Raw genomic sequence first — 25,509 nt, 5'->3', positions numbered from 1 at the left:
CCTTCTCCTGTAATATGTCTCCAGTCTCTGACCCTGTCCTGTTGCATGTCTGCAGTCTCTGACCCTCTCCTGTTGCATGTCTGCAGTCTCTCACCATCTCCTGTACCATGTCCACATTCTCTGACCTTCTCCTGTAGTATGTCTCCAGTTTATAACTTTCTCCTGTAGCAGGTCTGCAGTCTCTGACCATCTCCTGTATCATGTCCACAGTCGTTGACCATCTCCTGTATCAAGTCGGCAGTCTCTGATCTTCCCCTGTAGTATATCTCTGATCTCTGAACCTCACCTGTAGTATGTCTGCAATCTCTGACCATCTTCTGTATCATGTCCGCAGTCTCTCACCTCCTGCAGTATGCCTCCAGTCTCTGGCCTTCTCCTGTAATATATCTGCAGTCTCTGACCATCTCCTGTATCATGCCTGCAGTCTCTGACCTACTCCTGTATCTTGTCCACAGTCTCTGACCAACTCCTGAGATGGAGCTCTAATAAGAAGAGGTGGAGCCTAAAGAGGAAGGGGTGGGGATTATAGATGAAGGGGTGAATCTTCAATAGGAAGGGGTGGGACAAATGTAGATGGGGGGGCGATTATAGTCTTACCTAGGGCAGCACAAAACCAAAATGCACCACTGCGCAGTGTGAAGAAGGTAACTGGACAGGAAATAAAAAAAGGAGAATGAAGACATAAAAGTATTGAATGAATAATGCAAAGGAATGGAGGTAGTCAAGAAGAGTCATGTGTGGGAAAAAAGGCATGGTAAAATGCTAGTGCTGGGAAGCTAGAGACATGCAGTGGGGGCTATGGCAGTAATGACTGGATATACAGTCATGTGGAAAAGAAGTACAACCCATGGAATTTGCTAACTTTTACAACATAAATTAACAGACAAATAATAGATTGTAAAATATAACGTGCTCCTTTTCCCTCTCTGTCTGGCCATCTTTTGTATAGATACCATATACAGAAGTGTGTATATTCTTTATACCAAGGCAAACTTGGATGGTTACTAGGTAGAGGAAAGTGTGTATATCCCATATTGGAGGGTACACTAAAAGAGTAAATAGCACAGACACTTTTGAAAAGGGGTTTCATTAGGAAGATATTCAAAAGAACTCGCATTTCCTTCCTATTTTAACCTTTATGGGCACAAATTGCAGAAAGAATAAAATAATCCCCCAGAAAGTAACAGTTTTAATAAAAGTCTTTTAATGCCCAAGCTTCTACTAATCCACTAAAATAAACTATAGACTTCTGGCAATGTTTTCAGCATGCCATTTATTATTTATTTTGCAGGTAAAAAAATGTGCATTCATTTTTTTTTTACATTGCAGCCTGTAAGACATTACACCTGCCATCAGCAGATTGTGGGTGCAATGCCAGGATCCTGCAGACTCTGTCAGCTGCCTTCCCATACCTCCCATACAGGTAGGCAGTTACTGAACTGCAGAAATAATCGATGAAGTACAAGAGCGCTCTCCAGTACCCTCATAGTTCATTGAGAACTGTAGCTTGTAAGTCATCTGCCGCATTTATTCATAGATCTCTGTGAATGGATGACGAGGCCGCATTGGAACTCTACATGGCACATCTGCTTCTAAATAGTGAGAGCAGTTGTAGGGAGATGCAGCACCTAATTGACCCCTTCTTGTTCTGACAAAGTCCGCGGTGATTGGTGGACGAAATGTGTCAACATAATGACGTCATCACACCCAGAATTGATGTCCACAGGTGGTCTTAGAGACATGTGAGCATACAATGGTGGACTCGGAACCGCATGTGTGGTGCTCTGCACGATATACACTGCCTTGAATAGGAGTGATCTCCAGGGATGATTGGAAGGCTTCAGTGAGGACTAGCACAGCTTGATGCAGTTTGCAGTGTATGGAAATACACCTGAGATCAACCACTTACCATCAAGTCACGAAGTGGTGGGTACACCCCTGGTGAGTGATTCAACTGTGATCTCTCTAGGTACTGGTCACTCTAACTGGATCTGTGTTTATACCTGCATGCCGCTGACTTGCTTAACCCATACATTACCCGAAGCCTATTCCCTGTGGTAAACTGTGTTCACTGTTGGAACAGTTATTCACTTTTTCTTAGTCCCTGGTTCATCAATATTCGATAACTACCATGGACAGTGATTGTCTTTAAAACCATCTGAGACTCGTGATCAATCTACAAAGATATTGGGATTACCTAATTGTGCTCTCTGGATTACCTATATGATTCTCATTATTCTTTATTCCCAGGACAGCTGGAACTTTTGAGATTCAATTTTTTATTTTTTTTCATCATTAAGGACATTTTTATGATGCTGATGGCTATTCTTTGTCATTTATATGTAGCTACTTATTGAATTGTTTTCAATCTCCTTTATAGGGCTATATTTATTACTGATAATTGCCTTGAGCATACCTGCGGTTACTGGCAGCTCACATTACACTATATTATTGAGAACCTGTTGATATTGCAATCCGGATTGCTGATTTTAATTTATCTGTGGTGTGTTTTTGATCACCTTGCAAGGTTTTGATTTTTTTGCAAGATTTGTAATAAAGGATTTTGTACTTTCAAACTACTCTGCTTGGGTTTATTTAGAACCGTTCTTATCACAGCCTGCTCTTATGGCTGTATTCTTTTTGTGCTATGGTTTGTCTCGGTTATAACCCACATCTTTATTTTTTTATGAGGCAGAGAGTTACTATGTAGGATTGATCCACCTTTGTGGCATCTTTCTTATAATTGTAGGAAGATGATCCCCTGGCCACTGTCACATGGGGGATTGGGGAGTATGAGGCTGTATTGTAAAAGGTTACATGTTACACCCTAAATATGGGTGTATATGTAATGTATAATATGTTCCAAAGGTGAACTTAACTTTAAAGAAACACAAACAAAAACATTTTGGTCTAAAAGATATCATCTGTTCCTGTGTGCTAAAGTAGGCCTTCATTTAACTAATTTTTAGTACTAAATACATGGTTGATTCTGCTGTTACATGGTATTTACCTACTGTGAGTGACAAAGATATAACAGCCAGTCCTTTGGCTGCTGCGTTGCCACTTTCAGTGCACATGCTCCGAATTTTCCCTGTTAGGAAGCCTTTCACTTCTTCATCTGGCTTCTGTAAGCTGCCCGATGTGACTCATCAGCTTGAGAGATGGCTCTAGCAGGTTGAATGACATCCCTTTCCCCTCTCTGCCTCACATGATCCGCTTTTTCTACTTGCAGAAGAGCTCCAGCAGGGAGGATTTGTGAAAGCTTCTTCTCCCCTGCTAACCCCCCACATAATACACATGCATAAGCTTGTGAGGTGGGGCAAATGCTCAAGCAAATGTGAGTACTCGTGTTTGAATGTGACACTCATGTCAGGAGACATGAAAATGAAGGCTAAAATTTTATATTGGAATGCACTTTTTTTCATACATAACCAGACACATAGGCCCTGATTCACTAAGATGTGAGTCTATCAGCAGAGTCTGACCATTCAGGCAGACTCCGGTCAATCAATCAATCGTCTGACCAGCGTCTAGCAAGCTCATTAACGAGCGTCTACTGACTACTTTGCCATTAGTGAATGAGGTATCCTGTCTGGCACATCTTTAGGTGCAATACCGGATATATTCGCTAGATGGCGCATAAGCGCGGGCTTTATTAACATTGGCGTTTTCCTGATAGAAAATTCTAATACAGCTGTACTATTACATTCTGAAAATTCTCTTTTGCTATGTTTTTTTTTTTGCTGTTTCTCCAAAATGATCAGGAAAGTATTGCATTTACTAATGAATGTCATACATTCTATATTCAAATGTTAAACATTTTCACACTTATATCTCAAATAATTTATATACTTCTAATTTCCCAATATAGTTATATATCTTCATTCTCTTTAATCACATAACTATTCTATGTTAAAGACAAGTGCAGCGCTATAAATGCATGTGATCAATAATGAACGCATGTAAAAACCAAAAAGTGCAAAGAATTGCAATAATGATGTAAACTGGTAAATCGTGCTAAAATAAGTTCATAGAATCATTCCTGAATAATGGAATGTCCTTCGTGTGAGAGTACCAACTCAGAGAGTGCCTATGAATGGCACGTGTGGTCTCTCCGTGACGGACAGTAGTGCATGAACTCGTGAAAGGTAAACCACCCTTGGGACTGGTCTACACTCACCAGAAAAAAAGTATTAATGTGCATGGGTTATACACATCGCACATCTGGGGGTGCAGCGGTATGCTGGCAGCTATGGGTTAGTCATCCAGCTCCATCCATCCATCCATCAGGGTGGGTGCCCATATGGTCCTGGGGAGGAATTAGCTCAGCCACAGGAGCCAGAAAGGTGCTCAATAGTGTAGTACACTGTCACAGGGGTGGATGACCTTTCACGAGTTCATGCACTACTGTTCGTGGTTATATTTATCTTGTGTAATACCATTTTACTAGTCTATATCATTTGACCAGCGCTCGCTTTATCATTTTTAAACAATGTAACTATTCTACATTATAGCTCAAACTGTGTTTCCCACAGTGGTTTAGTGGTTAGAGCTCAGAACTTACAGCACTTGGGTCATGGGTTCTAATCCCAGTCTTGGCAACATCCCAAAAAAATGGAGATAAATTTTCTGGGTTGTGGCAGGAATATTGATCAATCAATTATGATTTTGCCTAGTGACTAGAAAGTGGATGAATGTTACTTGCGTACTGTTCTTCTGCCAATTAGGTCATGTGCAAGTTTCATGCCGTGTATATTTCATTGTAACTTTTTTCTCTTTTAAATCTGTCTCCTTATACAACTTGACCCCCTCCCCCACCCCATCATCACCTGTCCCATATGCAAATCTATGGATCACCGCCCCACTCTTTAACTATCTATTTACTGATCAAGTGAATGTGTCTCATTTTCTATCAGCTACAGCTCAGATCTCACATTATTATACAATTGCTGATTGTATCTCACCACTAGTCTGATTGAATTCACAATTCCTGGTCAGTCCTGTTCCCTGACCTCTAATAACCTTTAGGGCCAGTTCACACTACATGTGTTTCAGTTGCTTTTTCAGCATCACAAACGCACAGAAAGAAGGTTATATGGTTGTCAATGTCATAGTTCACATCAGCGCTGCATTGTTTCTGCACAGAACTGTACTGGAACACATTGAAACGTCCTTGAATGTACTAAAACGCACATGTCCCTAACTACATTGAATACAAAGAAAATAGAAAAAAATAAGTGGAAGGGATACAAAAATGCAATGTAAACATGTCCAAAACGCATCCAAAATGTACTGGAACACACTAAACATGCATGCCAAAAGGGCATGAAAAAACCCCATCAGGAACACATCTAGACTGTTTCTATAGTGTGAACCAGCCCTTAGGACTTGTTCACACCATTGGTGGTGCAGAAACGCATGCAAGAACACACATTTTCCAGCACAGCAAAGAAATGCAATGCCCTATGTAGATGTGCGCAGGTACCATGATGAAAACGTTGTTGCACCTACACACGTCTATTAAAAACAGCCCCATTCACAGCCACAAATACGCATGGCACCACACTATTGTGCGGTTAGGTGCGACACACTTGGAAAATAACATAAAAATAAGCCAACATGGCTAAAACATATCTTGAAAATATGGGGACTCTGATATCCGGCGACAGTCCGTTCACGAACGAGAAGCAATTCTGCACCCTAAAACCAACATAGAGGAAAGGGATGGTCAAATTGCTGTGCTGCTTCCAAACCACCTCTGGCATGCCAGGGTCATTATGCAGGTCCTCGATGCCAGTTCTTGCCTGCGGCCACAAAATATCCACTGGCCACAAGTGAAGGTGAGTGGAGGACGTGAAGGTGGATTTCTACCAGCTTCAACCGCAAGCAGTACCACTCCTGAAAAATGAGAGCAAATAATCATTGACACGTCATCATGACAGTCAATTCTCAGTGCAGGCTATCTAGAGTGTCTTTCCTTTTTAACCATTTCAAGAGTTCAAGGAAACATTCTTGGAGCATCTACTGTGTTTGGAAAGGCCAAAGGCCCCCCCCTCCCCCAGGCACACTAATGCTTATGCAGGCCATAGACGGGGAGAAAAACAGCCGATTTTTCTTTTAAAAAATGAAAAATCGGTTGTTCAAGCGGCCGACGTTACCAGCAATGGTAAAAAAAAAAATCGGCCGATTTTCATCCCGTCTACAGCCGGCAAAAAGTGTCCCTGCAGAGAGCTCCGCTATTTCTTTGACAGTTCTTTGACATTTATAGCGGTTGCAACAATGTATTTGTATCCATTTCGGATACAGATGTTTTTATTCGGAAACAAATAGATACAATGTTGCAACCGCTGTAAATGTCAAGGAACTGTCAAAGAAATAGCGGAGCTCTCTGCAGGGACACTTTTTGCCATACTGGAATTCCTCTCATTTTTCATCCTTCTTCTTCCTCTTCTTCTTCCTCTTCTTCTTCATCATCATCCTCTTCTTCCTCTTCATCATCTTCTTCTTCTTCTTCATCATCATCATCCTCTTCTTCATCATCTTCATCATCATCATCCTCTTCTTCTTTTTCTTCTTTTTGTCTTCCTCTTGCAGGTCACTGCTCATGTGCAGATTTTTTATCAGTAAAAAAATCGGCCGATTTGCCCATCATCGCCGCGAAAATCGGCCGATCGGCAAATTCGGCCGTTTTTTTCCAACTTTATCAAAAAAAAAAATCTGCCAAAATACCGAAAAACGGCCGAACAAATAGCCCACTAACGATCCGAAAATCGGCCGATTTTATTTTCGGCCGAAAAATCGGCCGATTTTCGACCCATCTATGGCCTGCATGAGATATGGTGTGGCCCTAGGGTCAATGTGTGTTTAGAATACTTCCAAAATGCACATACAAAAACACTCCATCCAAATGCATGTTGCATTTCTATAGCATGTTAAACAGAAGAATAACGCACTTCCATAATGTTAACATGCGCAAGTAAAAATAGACAAAATCCACATCCTTTTATTCTGGCTTCACATACATGCATTGTGGTCTAACACCGCACTCCTGGGCAAATCACATGCAATTTGTGTGCGTTGCAATTAGAGACAAACATTTTGCACACCTCAAATTGCACCGCATCCGGGCCAAAAATGTGCAGGACCCTTTTTCAGGGTATGCACATGGGTGTGAATAGGCATGCCATCCAATTTGGCAAATCGCAATACGCTTTGTGTACCAATATTGGTGTGTTGGTAACTTCACCTAGAAAGCCGCAGCAGGTGGCATGAAGGGGTTGCGGTTGTGATGCGGTGCAGCGCTTGCACAGAAAACACTGCAAATTTCACATCGCATCTGTGTGACACCAGAATGTGCCAATATGTGGCTTGACAAAGCACAGTGGTCAGTGCAGATTATTTTCAATCCATGTTTTTTTACACTTTTCATTCACTGGTTTAACTCAGGTGATCATTAATCACAATTATCTCCGGAGATCACATGCAGCCCCTCAACCATCTACACATATCTCTGGAAATCTATACAGATCTCCTTGAAAAAAAGTCTCCTCTCCTCTTCGGAAAACAATTGTCCTCCACCTCATAAACAGGGGGACAGAGAAGACTTCTCCTTGATAACTAAAATCAGATGAATTATCTGTGCTTAATAAACATACACCAATACTGCAAATGCATTGTACTGTCCAAGGCATTGCACACGAACGCATTGCACACTAGAAATGTCAAATGCGTTAGTGTGTACAGTGCATGAGTGTAAAATGCTTTAGTGCACACTGCAGTGTACAACGCATTGCACACTGTAATACTCTGTACAAAGTAATACCGTGTACACCCACACATTGTAGACTGTAATGCACTGTACTCTGTCATGCAGGATGGAGCAACGCATTGCACACTGTGATACCGTGTACACCCACACATTGTAGACTGTAATGCACTGTACTCTGTCATGCAGGATGGAGCAACGCATTGCACACTGTGATACCGTGTACACCCACACATTGTAGACTGTAATGCACTGTACACTGTCATGCAGGCTGGAGCTATGCATTGCACACTGTGATACGCTGTCCACTGTCATGCAGAATCCAGCAACACATTGCACACTGTGATACCGTGTACACCAACACATTGTAGAATGTAATGCATTATACGCAGTATACATGTCCAGATATTCAAAGATTAGCCATGAAGGCCTAGCTGGTTACCTATTTGGCGACCGCAGATAGCCGAATAACGCTACACTGCATCCAGGCAGCTCTGGGAGGGTGTCATATGACATCCTGGCAGAACGCGCTCTCCGTGATTGCTGTGTCCTAAGGACACAGCTGATCACGTGATGTGGTAAAGACCAATCACAGCGGCTTTTTACCATGTGATCAGCCATGTCCAATGACACGCTGATCACCGGGAAATGCATTTGCCGGGTCTTGGCTGCACTTTCATCACGCTGTCAGAATGTGTGGAAAGTACTGCCGAGAACCAGCAGTTATCAAAGCAGGGGTCGGCCCCGATGATCAGTGCCCACCAGTGCCACCCAACAGTTCCGCCCACCTGTGGCCAGCAGTGCCGCCTCATCAACGCACATCAGTGTTGCTAAATTACCAGTTTACCAAATGTTATAATATAAACAGCCTTTTATTCATTATGAGCTATTTTGTGGTTTATCGAGCAAAAAGTAAAACTCACAGCAGCAAGTCAATACCACCCAAAGAAAGCTCTATTTGTCTGAAAAAACTGATACAAATTTAAGATGGGTACAATGTGGCATGACCGCACAATTGTCATTCAAAGGGTAACAGTGCAGAAAGATGAAAATTGGCCAGGACAGGAAGGGGGTAGGAGTACCCAGTAGGCAAGTGGTTAATATAATTGACCCATCAATACCCAGGAGCTAATGTACAGATAAGTAGCATGTGCACCAAGTGAGATTCTGCTAGGCCCCACCCACAAAATTACAATTACTTGTCCCTCACATGTTATAAACATATTTGCAATGGCCACAGTTACTTTACATATAAGGATCATCTCCTCAGTTGAGAACTGTGCTCTCGCCATGTCCAAATGCCAATAAAGTTATCAAAATTTTCAACCAACACAAAACCTCCAACCACTTCTCATCCACTTACACTCCCAACAACCACTTCCGGGTGCGCGCGCACCAGATGACGGACTTCCAGGAGGATAGCTGCTCGTGCGCCATGGGGGACACCTGTTTGGCGTTTATTTGTGCACGATCGCGCATATCTATGCACGATCGCTCATTTCTATGCACGGCTATGATAGCTTTCGCGAATGTGTGTTTTAGTGATTTTTTTCTTTTTAAACCTTGGCTAATATATATTTGTTGCCAAAGGCCAAAAATCAACATACAGTGGGGACTATTTTATTACTGTAAATCAAATTGTAGAAAACCTGTAGCTGGCTGCACAGTGAATGTGACATATTCATTAGTACATAACAATATTGTGGTGCAAGCAGGTTTTTTATTTTTTTGTTTGGTTTTGAAAAAGCCAGTTTGCACACACTTGCATATTCACGCTCTTACAAGCTACATTTGAGCAGATTATATAAGTATACAAAGTAACTATTAAGGTTGTTCATATATTGAACATAAAATAAACACAAAAACATCGGTGAAACATTTATTGATCAAATATATCTTCATTTATTTGGTCAGCAGGAACAAGTAGGTACAGTCAATATCTTGGTGAGTCACAAAAATAGGATTGATGTGGCAAAAATAAAACACTCCTGCTCATAAGAGCTTACAATCTAAAGATACTTCTAATGAACTGTGTGTGCTCAGGTTATAGCAGGAAACAAAGGGGAAGATGAATCAAGTAACATTTTCGTGCACATAAGGTTTACTTACACAATCATTTAGTATAAAGATCCATTCACAAAAAAAGTCTACACATCAAAATATAAAGAAAACAAGACATATGTGAAAAAACCCTCCCACCTCTACAAATCCCCTCCCACCTCTACAAATCCCCTACACATACATTTGTCAGCAGGTTTGTAAGAAAAAAGCATTTGAGTCTAAATAAGCAAGCAAAATTAAAACAAGAGCAGATTTTAAACAAAACGATTGACATGTGTGAGGCTTTCAATGCAAAGAGAAAAAACACAATCATTGTGCAATAACACACAAACACTTTACAAGGCCAAAAATATGCAAACATTTCCAGCCCACTTCCAAACACAGCCTGAGTGGTGTCTGGGGCAATTCAGCACAAAATCTCTTCCTCCCCCAAACCACTACAAGCAAGGACTTAGTCACAAACCACCCGGCCTAGTAACAGGCCAAATCACTCCCTACTGCACGTCTTTATATAAACTAGGTTGTATTTGGAGCGTGTCAAACAAGGCCCCACACCCAATGAAGCCACACCCACCACTGACCTTAGTTTGGTCAGTGAAAGTGTTTTCACCTGATGAATCCGCGTCCTACCTGCATTAACCCTTGGTATACAGGCCCCACAAATCAGAAAGATATATACAGTGAAATGTACGTGTGCAGCATACAACAGAACATTGAGCAGGGATGTGAAAGGGAACCCCAATTGGAACCTTTATTGCTACTATGGTCACAATTCCCTCCAGATTCTCGCATGAGTTAAGACAGTCACATGACCACATCTTGTATGCAATACTGAAAATGACAAATCGATTTGACTAGTATGGTGAATTTCCCATCAATTGGTAAAACACTCCAGAAATCAAACATCACCAAACATTACACTCTGGGCAAAGCTGATTTACAAATCATGCAACTTACAGTAAAGTTGACCATTTCAATGCAATTTTCAAGACATCTGACACAGATCTCTATGCAAATTGCCACTAAAGTAGTACATGTACTACTATAGAAATCAGTGTTTGAAACGCACCCATGTGGTCACTCTAATAGCAGACAATAGGGTGCGACTTTGCAGACGATTTACAGCTTGCATGTTGTGCAAATCACATGCCAAGTCCCACTCAATGAGCACGCTATTGGAGCGTGCATATTGTTGTGGTTCAAACTTGGTAGGAGCCGCAAGTAATTATAGAGTAATGAATACACTACTTTTCATGCAATTTGCTGAGAGATCGATGTCGAATGTCTTGCAAATTGCACTTGAAATCACCATGTACCCCGACTTTGAAATCATGCAACTTCTATGCAAGTCACATGATGTGACTGTGGTGTCAATAACACCACTTAGAAATCTGCTTTAATGTGACCGGGTAGCCCCCAGTAACATTGTTTGCGATTGCCATGCAATTGGCATGACAGGCGACTTGCAAATCGTAGACCAAGTCGCACCCTATTGGCCACTGTAGGCTCTGTTCACATCCAATTGGATTGTGAACTCGTGCAACTTCACTGTAAGTTGGACAATTGCCGCATCGGATTAGATGTGACAGTGGTGTTGGCCCCCAGTAACATTGGGTGCAATTTGCCATGCAGAGAGCAAGCTGCTGGCCATGCCAATCACATGACAAGTCACATCCAGGGTGTGCAATTTCAGGTGCGATTTGTGCATTGACATCGTACCTGATATTGGATATAATGAATGTGAGTGTATTAACATACACCATTTGTTGCAGCGAGAGTTCAAAGGTATTTGAGAATTGTGGCCATTTATTAGCAATTTAACATCTAGACTCAAATAGAAATCGCAATGCTACACACAATTGAAAACACAACTAGTTAGTAATTCTCTAGAAAACACAGTAAAATTGGCAACTTAAAGAGTAATTTTCAATTGCATATAGTGTGAGCGAAGCAGGAAAATCAACAAAGGAAATAAATCTTTGAAGGCGTGCGGTACCTGCCTGCTGGGATAAGGGTCTGCTATGCATTTGGGGGAAAAATGCACGCCAGGATTTGTGACAAGTTTGATGTGTGGATTCACCAACCAAGTCTTTTCTCTCTCGTTCACTCTTCTGAATGTCTCTCTTTATCACTCTTCAGTATGTATCTCTTGCTCACTCTTCTTTGTCTCACTGGCTCGCTCTTCTCTCTCGCTCACTCTTCTGAATGTCTCTCTTTATCACTCTTCATATGTATCTCTCGCTCACTCTTCTTCGTCTCACTCTTCTCTCTCTCTGTCAGCTCTTTGCTTGCCAAATCCTTCACAAAAGTGGGTGGAGTGTAAACCATCATTATCAAATAATTCAGGCCCTTATCTTATCCCATTGTATGACATTCACATAAGGTGCAGCTTTGAAGGTGTTTCAACAGACAAGGCCTCATTCTAATTCACATTTTAGGGATCATTTAGACAGAATGCAAAGATGTTGCCAGAACATGTATGTGAAGACAGCCACACACGGAGATCATGCTACTACCTCGCCGGGGTTGGGATTCGAACCGACAACCCTAGAGTTGTAAGGCAGCAGTGCTAACCACTAATCCACGGAGCTACATTGCTAACCCAGCCTGTATTTCTGTGCTGTGAATCAATCCTAGGTCCCTGGGCATGGTCAGTTTAACTAGCCAGATATCTCCAATGTGACACAAATGTTGTGCTATGTTGCCAATTCAGATGTATGTTGGTTCTATGTATCCCAATACAAAGGATTGCAATACTAATACAGGCGTACCTCGGTTTACCAACGCCTCAGGGAACGTCATATTTGGGGTACAAATGTCAAACCATTTCAGTTAATTGGTCTGTTTACAAATGTTTGAATAATTTGGTATGGGCATGTGGCCTGGTATGGTTCAGGAGGGGGGGAGGCACTCGCTCGTCGTCGTCCCCCCCTTTCCTGACCTGCCGGGCTGCATGCTCGGATAAGTATGTGTTATGGATTTAGGGGGGTACCCCATGCTGTTTTTTATTTAATTTCAGCGTGGAGTTACCCCTTAACATCCATACGAGACCCGAAGGGCTTAGTATGGATGGGAGGGGGGACCCCACGCCAGTTATTTAAAGAACTGTTTATAAATCACTGCAATACTTTGACATTCAACTGTCAGTGGGGAAATCCGCCGACAGCTGAAACATGAGCGCTGCATTGGTTTTCATTACTAAAATGCTGCATGAGTTGATAACATAACTCATGCGGGATTGTAGGAGCGACAGCCATGAGTTAATGTTTCATCTGTCAGCGGGGTTCCCCACTGACAGCTGAATGTAAAATAATTCCCTTTATTGCATAAATAATAAAAAAAAAGCGTGGGGTCCCCCCTCCCATCTGTACCAAGCCCTTCGGATCTGGTATGAATATTAAGGGGGAACTCCACGCTGGAATTAAAAAAAAAACCAGCGTGGGTCCCCCTCAATATCCATACCAGACCTTTATCCGAGCATGCAGCCCGGCAGGTCAGGAAAGGGGGGGGACGAGCGAGCGCCCCCCCCCTCCTGAACCATACCAGGCCACATGCCCTCAACATGGGGGGGGTGCTTTGGGGCAGGGGGGGCTCCCCCCCCAAAGCACCTTGTCCCCATGTTGATGAGGACAAGGGCCTCTTCCCCACAACCCTGGCCGGTGGTTGTGGGGGTCTGCGGGCGGGGGGCTTATCAGAATCTGGAAGCCCCCTTTAACAAGGGGGCCCCCAGATCCCGGTCCCCCCCCCCTACGTGAATGATTCCGCGGTACACGGTCCGCAGACTCATTCACAAAAAAACTAAGTGTGGTGTAAAAAAAACACAGTACAGGGTCTTTGACAAGTCCTTTATTAAAACAATGTCCCCCGAAGTAGATCCAACGTCAATCGCGGCGGCGGCGACCCGAAAAAAAGGTTCCGCTCCCGTCCGAGGCTTCCAGCCTAGTGAAGAAAAGCCTAGCTGACAGTTCTTATATAGGTATGGGCGGGGCCAGCCGGGGACATCATCCCAGTGACCCGCCCCATGTCACATGCTTGCTGTTCCCGGCTGGCCCCGCCCCATACCTATATAAGAACTGTCAGCTAGGCTTTTCTTCACTAGGCTGGAAGCCTTGGACGGGAGCGGAACCTTTTTTTTTTTTTTCCTTTTTTCGGGTCGCCGCCGCCGCGATTGACGTTGGATCTACTTCGGGGGACATTGTTTTAATAAAGGACTTGTCAAAGACCCTGTACTGTGTTTTTTTTACACCACACTTAGTTTTTTTGTGAATGATCTGCGGACCGTGTACCGCGGAATCATTCACGTAGGGGGGGGGCCGGGATCTGGGGGCCCCCTTGTTAAAGGGGGCTTCCAGATTCTGATAAGCCCCCCGCCCGCAGACCCCCACAACCACCGGCCAGGGTTGTGGGGAAGAGGCCCTTGTCCTCATCAACATGGGGACAAGGTGCTTTGGGGGGGGGAGCCCCCCTGCCCCAAAGCACCCCCCCCATGTTGAGGGCATGTGGCCTGGTATGGTTCAGGAGGGGGGGGGCGCTCGCTCGTCCCCCCCCCCCTTTCCTGACCTGCCGGGCTGCATGCTCGGATAAAGGTCTGGTATGGATATTGAGGGGGACCCACGCTGTTTTTTTTTTAAATTTCAGCATGGAGTTCCCCCTTAATATCCATACCAGACCTGAAGGGCTTGGTATGGATGAGAGGGGGGACCCACGCTGTTTTTTTTTTTTTTTTTTTTATTGCGGACCTTTATTTTTACATTCAGCTTTCAAAATAAATTTTATCTAGACCTTCAAAATAAGTAAAATCATAACAGAAATAATTATAAAGGATAAGAAACAAAAATATAATCACTAAAACGAAGGAAATCTAATTAGATTACATGAAGATATGCTTAATGCTGTTTATTAAACACAGTAGTCGCGACCGAGTGCCGGCTGTCAGAGGAATCCACAATCAGATTCACTATTAGTCAGTGGCTAAAAAGCAAACGCCCATGGCAGAGGACTAAAAGGTGTTCTGCACATGCTCAGTTCTATCTGCCAAAGACACTGCACGGGCATCTAGATTTTTACTGTGTCGATTTCCTTGAGAAAAACGATTTTTAACACATTCTTAATTTTTTTGGAAATAGCAGATATTGTTTAAAGTGAAGTCCTGATATTTGGCAAAGCAAATTTCTAAGTGAACATGTCTCTACAGTGATTTTTCATGGTGTTAGACGTGCTTCTTAGCAAGTCTGCTTTTGTGAGTCTGATTCCGGGCGTGTGTCTTTTTGTGAATTAGATTGGGCGTCTGCTTATGGGCTCTGCTCAATAGTGAATTAGGTTGCAGGGTCAAAAATGGACGGACGCCCATGAAAATTGGGCTTAAGCCCATAAATATGCGCCCACGCCCAATAGTGAATCAGGGCCATAGTTTCATAGTTAGTCTAGCTGCAAAAACACAAAAGTCCATCCAGTCTGTCCATCTGGCTGAAAAAAGACCTCCCAATCAGCACTGTACAGCCACATGAATACATAATCAACTTTCTGCAGTGATGTCTGCAGGCTCTCTTTTCTTGAGGGGATCAAATCAGGGCTTTTACTAGAGAAGTCCATAACCCGCTATTTCTTCTCATCATGCACACTTTGATATGATGAAGAATGTATAGCTGACTCAATGAATGCAAGCTTCCCAGGCCCTGAAGCAGCAAACCAACCCTAAACTTTACATACCCACTATCATACTTTACACCTCTTTCTTCCTAAGGGCTCTGTTAATCCTGGCAGGATGACACCACACATGCCAATAGTAAAGAGAACATATATCTTAGATATCTGAGGTTTAAATAAGACTGGTACCTTATACTTGGAAGAATACATTGAAGGAGTAAACAGCACAACAACTTCTGAAAAGGGAGCCTCACTGAGATATTCTAACGACTCCACGCTATCTTAGCCTTTACAGACACCAGACACAGAATAAAATAGAATAAAAGACATAGCCCCCAGAAACTGACACTTTCAGTGATAGTCTTGTTATATCCCACCCCTGAAGAAAAACTGTGATAGGAATTATGTTAACTCTGTCCAGTGTTTGAATCCTTCCAGGATACTGGAAATGTTTCCTCAATTGATGGTGTTACTGATTTCTGATTTGCCACATTTGGTTTTTTTTTATGTATTTCTAATTTTTTAAATATAGCAAATTAAAGTAATTGTTTGATAAAAAGAATAAAAATATATTGAGTTTAAGATGGGTCCTTGCAGGGGATGTGCAAACTTGTTTTTACGTAAGTGACAAATATGTTGACTAGAGATTCTTACTTCTTTTAAGACCATTGGTGTGTTAGTTTTAGGAGGTATTTTGCTAAATTATTTACCTATGTAATAATTCAAGGTGTAAAATTAATATTGTGTATGCTTTCTTTTTTGTTTTTTTAGGATGACAATATCATGAGGTCATTACAGCTCTTTGAAAATGTTATGTAAGAAAGGCTGTGAACAATGGTGCTGACTCTCAATAGCACTGTGAAATGTTTGTAACCTTGCAAAACAAACCACAAAACATTCTCTGGAAATTTTGTAATTATGAAGTTTGTAACCATCAAAGAACAAATTTGTAAAAATCCACGGTGTCATCTATCAACAAGCTCCAGTTTGTGGAAAATGAATTGTTTGATTTCCCCTGTGTGACGCATCCACTGGATTTAATACCCTTTTGGATGTGTACTGCGTTTACATGTTTTATAGCTTTACCTTAATTATTAGTGGATATGTGTTTTGCTAGTTTTAAATGCTTTTGCGTTTTAATACAGTATGATTGCAAAATATACGATTCAATACTGTTACTTTTGTTTAGCCATATACTGAAACTGAAATCTTAAAGGCTTTTCATACAGCTTGTTTGTGTTAGTATCGCTTTGTAAAAAATACAATGGTAACATACTCAACATAAACTGACTTTTGAACAAACGATAATATATTTTATGATCAAAAACATTACAGTGTTAGTACATGCAAATATCAAACAATTTCATCTAATCTAGTTATGTAGTCAATAAAAAATATATTTTAGTGTACTTTAAAGTAGAACTAAAGTCTTTTTTAAAATTGCTAACAGGTAGTTTTTCATGGTAGAATAGACTCTGCGGATGTGGGGATAAAATTCATTCTGCAACGAATACCCAATCACATGCAAAAAAATAACAATAAAAAACAGTGTTTTTGGGTGCTCATTATGATATGATAGAAGTCAGCAGAGTTTCACCTCATGCCCTTTCAAAGTGAACAGTCTATTTTTCTTTAGTAAATCAATCCCAGTGTATGCCTCCTTTGCCTTAAAAGCTCTATCCCTGCCTGATAAAATGTTTCCTTTAATTGTACACTGAGCTACATATGTGTAGCTCAGTGCTCAATCTCCCCATGTTGTGGGTGTTGGGACCAAACCATTCCTGGCTGGGCAATGAAGATGGCTGAGGATTGTGCAACCAGAAGAAGACTATGAGATGTCAGCAGTGATAAGGGAGTGACAAAAAGGAGCATGGACAGTACATCACTGGAGAAGGGCACTTAATTAGGTAGGTGTGTCACAATGTGCAGGTATGTTGTGCATAGTTGCAGCTAATCTTTTGAGACGCCAAGGATTATTGCCCTTAAATACCTGCTTAAATGTATTTGTATCGGGCTATGATTTATTCCCATTCTTTCTAGAAAGCATGGCTGCATAAGCAGCCATTCAACAAGCATTTGCATTGTCATATGTTGGCAGGGAAACAATCCTAAGCCTAAGTAAACTCCCAAAAGAGCACATTTAAAGTAGAACTATAGGCAAAACTATTTTTTAAATTTTGGATAGTGTAAGGGAGGGTTATAACTCCTGTCAGTTTTTTTTGCCATTTGTGTCCCGTTGGAGAAATTTCCCTTCACTTCCTGTTCATTAGCCAAAACAGGAGTTTAAAGGAAATGTCTCCAAAGTGAGGAAATCCCTGGCTGTCGCTAGGTTCATCAGAGCTAATGTCCCTATTTGAAGATACACCCTCTGGTTGTTATTGTTGCAACCCAAAATGTGAGAATTTGATTTTTTTTACTTTAATTTTCAATCATTACAGTAATTGTGACAAATAGAGAAGCTGAATCTTCCTAACTGGAACACAGACATCAATGAAACCCTGACAGGGGTTCTAATTCCTCTCCACTTTGTCCGAAGATATGATGTAAGCTTAGAAAGTGCCTTTTATTTTCACTCCTGTGGACAAAAGGAGCAGTGGGTGATTAAAGGGGCAGGCAAGTGAGCAAGGCTGAAATTTAAGTGAACCTGTTGCTTTTTCTGTGTAAACAAAGCACAATTTCACTGTAATATAACCTATGTTAGCTTGTTGATTTACCTGCAATATCTAAATTAAGTCCCAGCGACATTATGGCAATGCCTATGCTACAAAACATAAATATAACATTGAAAAGCATAATGTGGTTTGTCCTTAGCAAACATCACAGAAAAGCTTTGTAAAGATGTATTTGTTATAGTAATTTGTGAGTATATATCACGTGTAAACCAAAAATAAATGCAATAGTTCCCATACTTTAATAGAATTTGAGAAACGTCAAACAATAGTAACATGTTTTCTGTGTAACTGATTTGAAGCTGTTTGGTATTTGCAGCTAAAACAGGCATAGTAGAGGCAAATAAAAAACTAAAATCTTCATAAAGGACTAGCACCTCAATAAATCACCATATAATGGATATACAAAAACACACCTATGGGGACAAAAGTAAGAATAAATATTTACTTTACCCCCAGATTTCACACTGCAGGGAGTGACACAGCTATACTTTCAGTGAGATCCTGAGGAGTGCTGGGTTTGTGATCCTCGTCATTTGGAGGATCAAACCAGAAGGAATGCGATGTCATCCTTGGGGTGGAAGTCAGGGGTGAAGTAAGTACATTTTCTAATTGTTTCCCCACAGGTGATTTTTGGCATAGTTATATCGTGATTTTTAAAAGAGGAGGAGGCTCTGATGTAATGGGTGGACTGTTCTTCCTGGGGCAAGGTCCACCTTAAGTAATCTTGTTGAACAGGGGATCAGATTTACAGTAGGTGTAGTGATGTGTTGCCTTCCTTATCATCACCAATTATTGTAGCAGCAAAGTTCCTAACAACTGGTAGAAATTACTGTTCATAGTAAATATATTTTTTTAAAGAGAATTTTATGGTATGTGTTGATTCTTATATACATGTAAAAAATTAAATAATGTAAGAAACACGGAGACTGGGCTGAGCTGACCCTCTATGTAAAAATATTAGTTACCTGATTGTCATGTTTACTCTCTTGCTTCTATAATTGGCACACTAGCATGGAGCAAGAATACAGATATAGACTTCTCACATTCCTCTGGTTTTAATAATCTGTAAAAAAAAATTCCAGGTAATTGATTCTAAGTAGGTCAGCATAACAGCCAGGTGACTGAAATTTTTTAAAAGAAGCTTAGCAATAGCATCCCTGATACTCTTGTGACAGGCTTACGTTAAAGTTTTTGCATAGCCAAAACTTTTTGAGTTTTAGACAGAGTAGGGAATGGTTAAAAATCCAGTGTATGTTTTTTTTTGTAATCTGTGTCCCACTGGGGAGATTCCTTCCACTTCTACTGCTGGATCAGGAAACATAAATTTGGTCAAAGTAGCAAATGTAGCTAGTACTTTTAAATGCTAACTGTGGTAGAAAATATTTACAGATGACTGAAAAGTGTTTTCGAATTTTAATTACAGAAATGCAATTTTCTCTTGCTATCATTGAGAGATACAACGTTTGATTGAATATCAATCAGAATCAGTGGGTAAGCTGTCCATTTTCAGAAGTAGGAGACTGGATGCAAAAGACTAGACTCCCTTGGGTGACTTAATCCTACAACATCAGAGAACATCTGTTTGTTGTCTAGCGTAGAGGATTAAGAATTGTTTTTTCTTCAGCTCCTGAAGATGTCTTACAGGACTATTTTATCTATCAGGAAGCTGACTGGTAACCAGGTTGGATTTTAATGGTTGTAGTCTCTCTAGTCTAGTCATACTGCATTAGTGTCTCTAGGTTGCAGCTAAAACCCACTGTACCAGCCTTGTTTTTCTATTTGACCAGTGGCAAGCCCTTTATGTACTGTAACACGTGAGAGGTTGTATTTGTCTGTTTGTCACAGGTTTCTTTTGTTGGCTGAAGGACTCCAGTTTTCTGGATCCTAGAGGTGATATGTGAGGTTATTGCTGTCTCACTAACCCTGTCAGTCTTTATACCTTTATTTACATTTCTTTTTTTTCTTTATTAACTGGCACTTATTTCAGTCAGTCATAGGTGTTTCTTTTTATCTGTGTAGGCTACAGTTGCTCCATTCTGTTCAGCCACCACACCACTTTTGTTCAAGCACAGTTCATATTTCTCTATGCACAATTGTGACTCACTCTAAGCCCCTATAGTGGTGTGCATGCATGCACACCTTGGAGCTTGCAGATTTTAACTGTGTATTGCAGCTGGTTTTTTTGCTCCTCTCAAGTTGAAGCAGTGGATTCCTATTGAAACCTAGAGTCTCCACTGTGGTAACATGGCTGATTCTAGGAAGAAGTTTGAACATCTAATGCTATCCAAATCCCTTTGCACAGACCAACTCTGTGTATAATGGTTGTCATGGTACCATGAAAGCTAACCAGGGAGGTTTACATTGTGATACTTGTACAGCGACCTCAGGTGCATTTGCATCAGCGACTCTTCTGTCCCCTCCTTATTTCTCAATTACACTGGAATCCCTTACTGTTCATGCTATTTCTGATCCTAAGCAGAGTCTCATGGAAATCACATCCTCTACAGTCACCTGTCCCCTCAGACTTGTCTGACAGTGGAGTCCTGGTTCTGCCTGGTCTTGACTTTCATGGGGCTTCTCATTTTTTAATTGCTGAGGATAAGAATGAGGATTCTGGTTTTTCCCTTATCTTATGAAAAGAAGTTAGTTTCACCTCTGATTAAAGCAGTTTGTAAAACTCTCCTGCTTCCTCTGAACCCTAGGTTGTTTTTGGCTTTCATATGGAGAAGTGAGATACAAAAGTGTTTCCATACTATTTGTTTTTTTGACAATCACATTTGCAAGAAATGGAAGCATTCTAATTAGGTGTGTGTATTGTCAAAATTGCCAAAATGCATTTCTGTTTGTATCCTTATGCAGGGAATTTCACTAAAACTACTACTACTACTCCTTCTATCATGGACCTGCCAATTGCATTATTAAGTAAGGCAGCTATGATCCCTGTAGTAAAAGCTCCATCTTTCAAAACCCAAAGGACCAGAAGATGGAGTTGAATCTTCGTTCTATGTATACCATTGTTGGAAATCTGATGAGACATTCGTTTTAGCTTTGGCTCTGGTCTCTCAGACCATCATGGAATGAGCTAGACTTTTGTATTAGGACCTTTTATCGGAACAGGTATTCTCTACTTTGATGTTGCAGGCTGTAACATTTTTCTGTGGCATTTTGGCCACAAACACTCCTTGGGTTTTCCTCACAAACTTATCTCTAGCCATCCAAATCCTCTTTGCTCAAAACCCTAAGAAAGGAAGTATTAATCTCATCCTGGATTTAAAAGTGTAAAATGCCCTTGTGGAAAAAAAATGGTGGCTACTTCTGTCCATCAGGGAGATTTCCAAATATCAATCAACATTCAAATGCATTTCTTCATGTCCTAATTTGTCAGAGCCACCAACGCTGAAAAACTGTACAAACTTCATGGCCAAGTCAGGAGTCTTCATTAAACCATTGGTCCTTTTTTTTCTTTTTTGTATGTTGGGCCTGATGGTCTCCTCCTTTGAAGCAGTCTCTTTTGCTCAGTTCCACTTTCAGACTCTTCAGTGGGAAATCCTGTGCAAGTGTAATAGATCTCCACTGTACCTAGAAAAGGAAATTTATATTTTCCTCCCCTTCATTGGTTGATCATTGCGACAGAAGCAAGCCTTTTTTGGCTTGGCGGGAGGGGAGGGTTCTGAGTTTTCTCTGGTCAGGGTCAATAATCCAAAGAGGAGATTTGATTTAAACCTTGGCTGTTATGTTTCAATGCTCTTTGGCAAGTCATTGCTTCCTTTTATACAGGTAGTTATCCATATTGTTCCTCTTGTCAGGCCTCTGCTTTCTTCATGGGACCCTTTAGTCTTACAAAGACCTTTTTTGACAATATTCAGGAAAATCTCTTGCATATATTGCCTCAAAGGTTAACTTTTTTTGGTGGCCAAAATTTCGTCCAAGCATGTCTGAGTCGATGGCCTTTTTTCTGTGAATAATTCCCTCTTCTTGATTTTGCACAAGGACAAGGTGGTTTTGAAATCCCACCCATTTATCAATCTGAGGTAGTTTCTGCTTTTCACCTTAATGAAGATATTGTGTTTCTGTCCCTCTGTCTGGCTCCTTGTTGCCGTAAAGAAGTCCTTTACACACCTTAGATATTGTCAGGGCTGTTAGGGTTTACCTTCAGGCTACTTCAATCTTCCTGATTCCTTATTTATTGTAATTGATGGTCCACATATGGAACATGCTGCTTCATCTGCAACCATCTCTAGATTGATTCAACAAACAGCATTTCAGGCTTATCCCATTAAACATTATAAAATGCCTATTCCTGTCACTACTTATTCAGTCAGCACTTCTTGGGCTTTCCGTCATCAGTCCTCAATTTTGCAAGTTTGTAAGGCAGCAACTTGATCCTCTGTTGATACCTTCAATACATTTTTTAAGGTTCATGTGGTTGCATCAGTCATTTGTGGTGTAAGGGCCCACCATATTCATTAATTTGTTATTGATGTATTGGCTGTTCCTTTTGTTAAGCAATGCTTGTTGACATCTCACTGCTTCTGATTGATTTATAATCAAAAGCTGTGTCTCTCAATGAATGTAAGCAAACACAGAATTATTTGTACTTACTATAAAATTGTTTTCTCTGAGTTCATTGAGAAACAAAGCCCCCTCTTGTGAGTTATTTGGGCCTGTTGCCAAGTTTAGGCCTATTCCAAGAGTATTTATCATATTTTCCTTGTACTGCTTGCTTCTAACTAACATTATCTGACAGCTGGGGGTTGAACCACCTAAGAGAGCTGTCGTCCTAGCTGCCTTTTCAGTTTTGTTTTTTTTGCTCCGATTTAACTCCATATTATCTGTGTGACCGACAGTCTCCCATAATAATTCATAGGTAATGCTTATCACCCCTTCATTCCTTCCTCCCATTCTCCCATTTTCCCCTTGGCTATTATTTTGGGCTGTTTTTATCATTCATAAGCTATTTTAGTTTGTTTTTCCAATGTCACATTAGAAATGCATTAAAAAACAAACTTCATAATGCTTTATGCCATCAATCTAATTTGAGTGTCAATAAATGGGATAAAGGACAAAAAGTGCACTTTTATATTTGCAAGTAACACTACTGGATTTAAACTAGATTTTTTTTTTGGTTAGTTGTGTCTGTTTGTGTTTAAATAGATGTATTTGCATAGAAAATAAATAATGTCTGCAAAAATACATTGCAAAAGAACCATCTCCCATTAAAAATCAACAATATAGGAATTACTTTGGTACAATTAATAAAAATGTTATTGCCAAATCATTTTGCCCAACTGAAAATGTTGTGGTTAAAGCCATCAATGTTGCCATTTTGACCAAAATTACCATTCTGTGATGTGACTACAATTTTAAAAATCATTTTGACACATATGGATGAATGATGTATGTCAATAATATGTACACTGGTTATTTATAATAGTTTCATGTAAAATTTCTTATGTTTTGTCTAATGTGTGACACAAAAGCAACTTGGAAATATAATTTGTCTTTACACAATAGCCCAAGTCATTTTTTTCAGAAATAACCTCTACCAAGGTTGAAATGTTTTGTGGTATTAATATGACGGCAGAGGTAAACAGAAAAAATTGGTTATCTGGGGACTTTTCCATTAATACTGCTGGGAGGGTAATAAACTTAAAGGATAAGTTCACCTTTGGGAACATGTTACATGTTCCACCCATTTTTAGGGTGGAACATGTAACATGTTCATTTAGCTGCAGCCATGCCTGCCGTCCCCCCTTCCTCTGACAGATAGTACGGGAAGAAGTCTTTTAAAACAGCGTAGCCGTGTGAGGCTCCGCCCACATGGCCGCAAGTTCTGTGCATGAGTGCCTACAAGTAGCTTTATATGCAATGCAGGTTTATGCGAGTTTATACAGCCTTAAAGGCTGTTAGCTTGTAGTTTTCACCATGGAGAGCTGTGGTAGTTCATTGAAGCTTCCTGTCAGAATATCTGCTTGCTCATACATCCTGTACAGAAAGCACATATTCTGACAGGTCTGCAGACACCTGCATGGCATCAGCGATCTACTGATCACTGGTGCAATGCTTTCCAGGCTCCTGCAGACAAATATAATAAATGCACAGTTTTTTACCTGCAAAAAAATGTGCATTTATTATTTTTGTCAAAAAGGCGACCTTGTCCTTTAAAGTGGAAATTAGCCACTGCATAAATTCCCTCACTGTAGCCATTTTACGCAATCATGTGTTTTTGACCTTCAAGAGACTGCTACTATACCACCAGCGGTGTTTGTGTGCATGCGCATATACATTGCAAAGTTGCAGATTGTTAACACACTGCCTCCTGGAAAAAACTGTTGACATAGCAACTGAAGGAAGCAAAGACCCCAACGTGGGATGGAGACCAGAAAGTGGTGCTTTGCAGCACAAAAATGAGCAGAAAGGTAAACATTATAATAATCCTTTCACCATTTGTGCAAGAGGGAGGGGGCAGGGAAAAAATAAGAAGATGGTTGGGGAGGGATAAAGGACAGCTCCTTTTAGAAACATAAAAAAGATAAAGTGGTCCTGGAGTGAGGATATTTTAACATTTTTTTCCTCGAGGATAGATTAAGTTCATAACATGCATAATAAATGTAAACTTTCAATAAGGCTGGGGCCAACTGTTCCTATTTCCCCTCCACCCCACATATATTCCTAACTACTGGACCTCAAATCAATCTGTGACCACTTTCACCATCCATAGTCTAAGCTGCAGCTTATGATATGACCTAGCTCTTTTGGTTTCAGTCCTTTTCACTGGTCCAGTGGGCTGTGGTGTACTGAATATCCTTGGCATTTTTTCCATTGCCCATAATAGATAATGTGTCCTGTTGGAACCTTGTGTGAAGGTGGCTGCTCTGTTAGGGCCTGCCATAGCCTACTGGTTCAGTGGAGAATTCTAGAGCTATGTAAACTGTTGTAGGCTGTGATTTTTGGAAAAGAAAATTGGCTGATTTGAGTCATGGTATGTGTGTCTACAGTCAGAAAGAGATTGCACTGATTTAGTCTGCATGATATATGTGTTAAGAAAAAGCCTTTTCTGTTCAAGAAAAGAGTATGACTACATTTTAACATTTAACATATAGGCAAAGACCAGCCTTCTGGAACAATGTGCTGATCAATTGAAGAGAGAGTGTGTTTTGAGGCCTCTTGCACATAAAAACACCACAGGCATTTTTTACTGATCTAAATCAGCCCATTTTATTTTAATGGGCTCATACACAGGCGCATAAATTTGCATTGCATATAAAGCAGTAAAAAAAAAAATCTGCTTTGCTGGTCAGTATTTTTATGCATGTATTCCGTACTTCCTTGATTAAAAAAGCTAGAAGACCTGTCTGTATGTGT

General features: G+C 40.8%; 1 protein-coding gene across 2 annotated transcripts in view; it reads left to right on the top strand.

The window, feature by feature from the left end:
• Positions 1–23,657, top strand: part of LOC149456907 (A-type potassium channel modulatory protein KCNIP1) — a 451,873-nt gene extending 428,216 nt beyond the window's left edge. For both annotated transcript variants that reach the window (XM_089684303.1, XM_089684302.1), the window contains one exon: positions 16,244–23,657. In XM_089684303.1, the coding sequence (XP_089540429.1) occupies positions 16,244–16,291 (48 nt within the window). In that variant the 3' untranslated portion in view covers positions 16,292–23,657. The remainder of the gene's footprint in view (positions 1–16,243) is intronic.
• Positions 23,658–25,509: the final 1,852 nt, after the last annotated feature.

This window comes from Staurois parvus, unplaced genomic scaffold, assembly GCF_062004578.1.
Source record: "Staurois parvus isolate SC_StPar_1 unplaced genomic scaffold, SC_StPar_1.0 ptg000343l, whole genome shotgun sequence".
Lineage (NCBI taxonomy): Eukaryota > Metazoa > Chordata > Amphibia > Anura > Ranidae > Staurois > Staurois parvus.
This window is presented reverse-complemented; position numbering and strand designations above follow the sequence as displayed.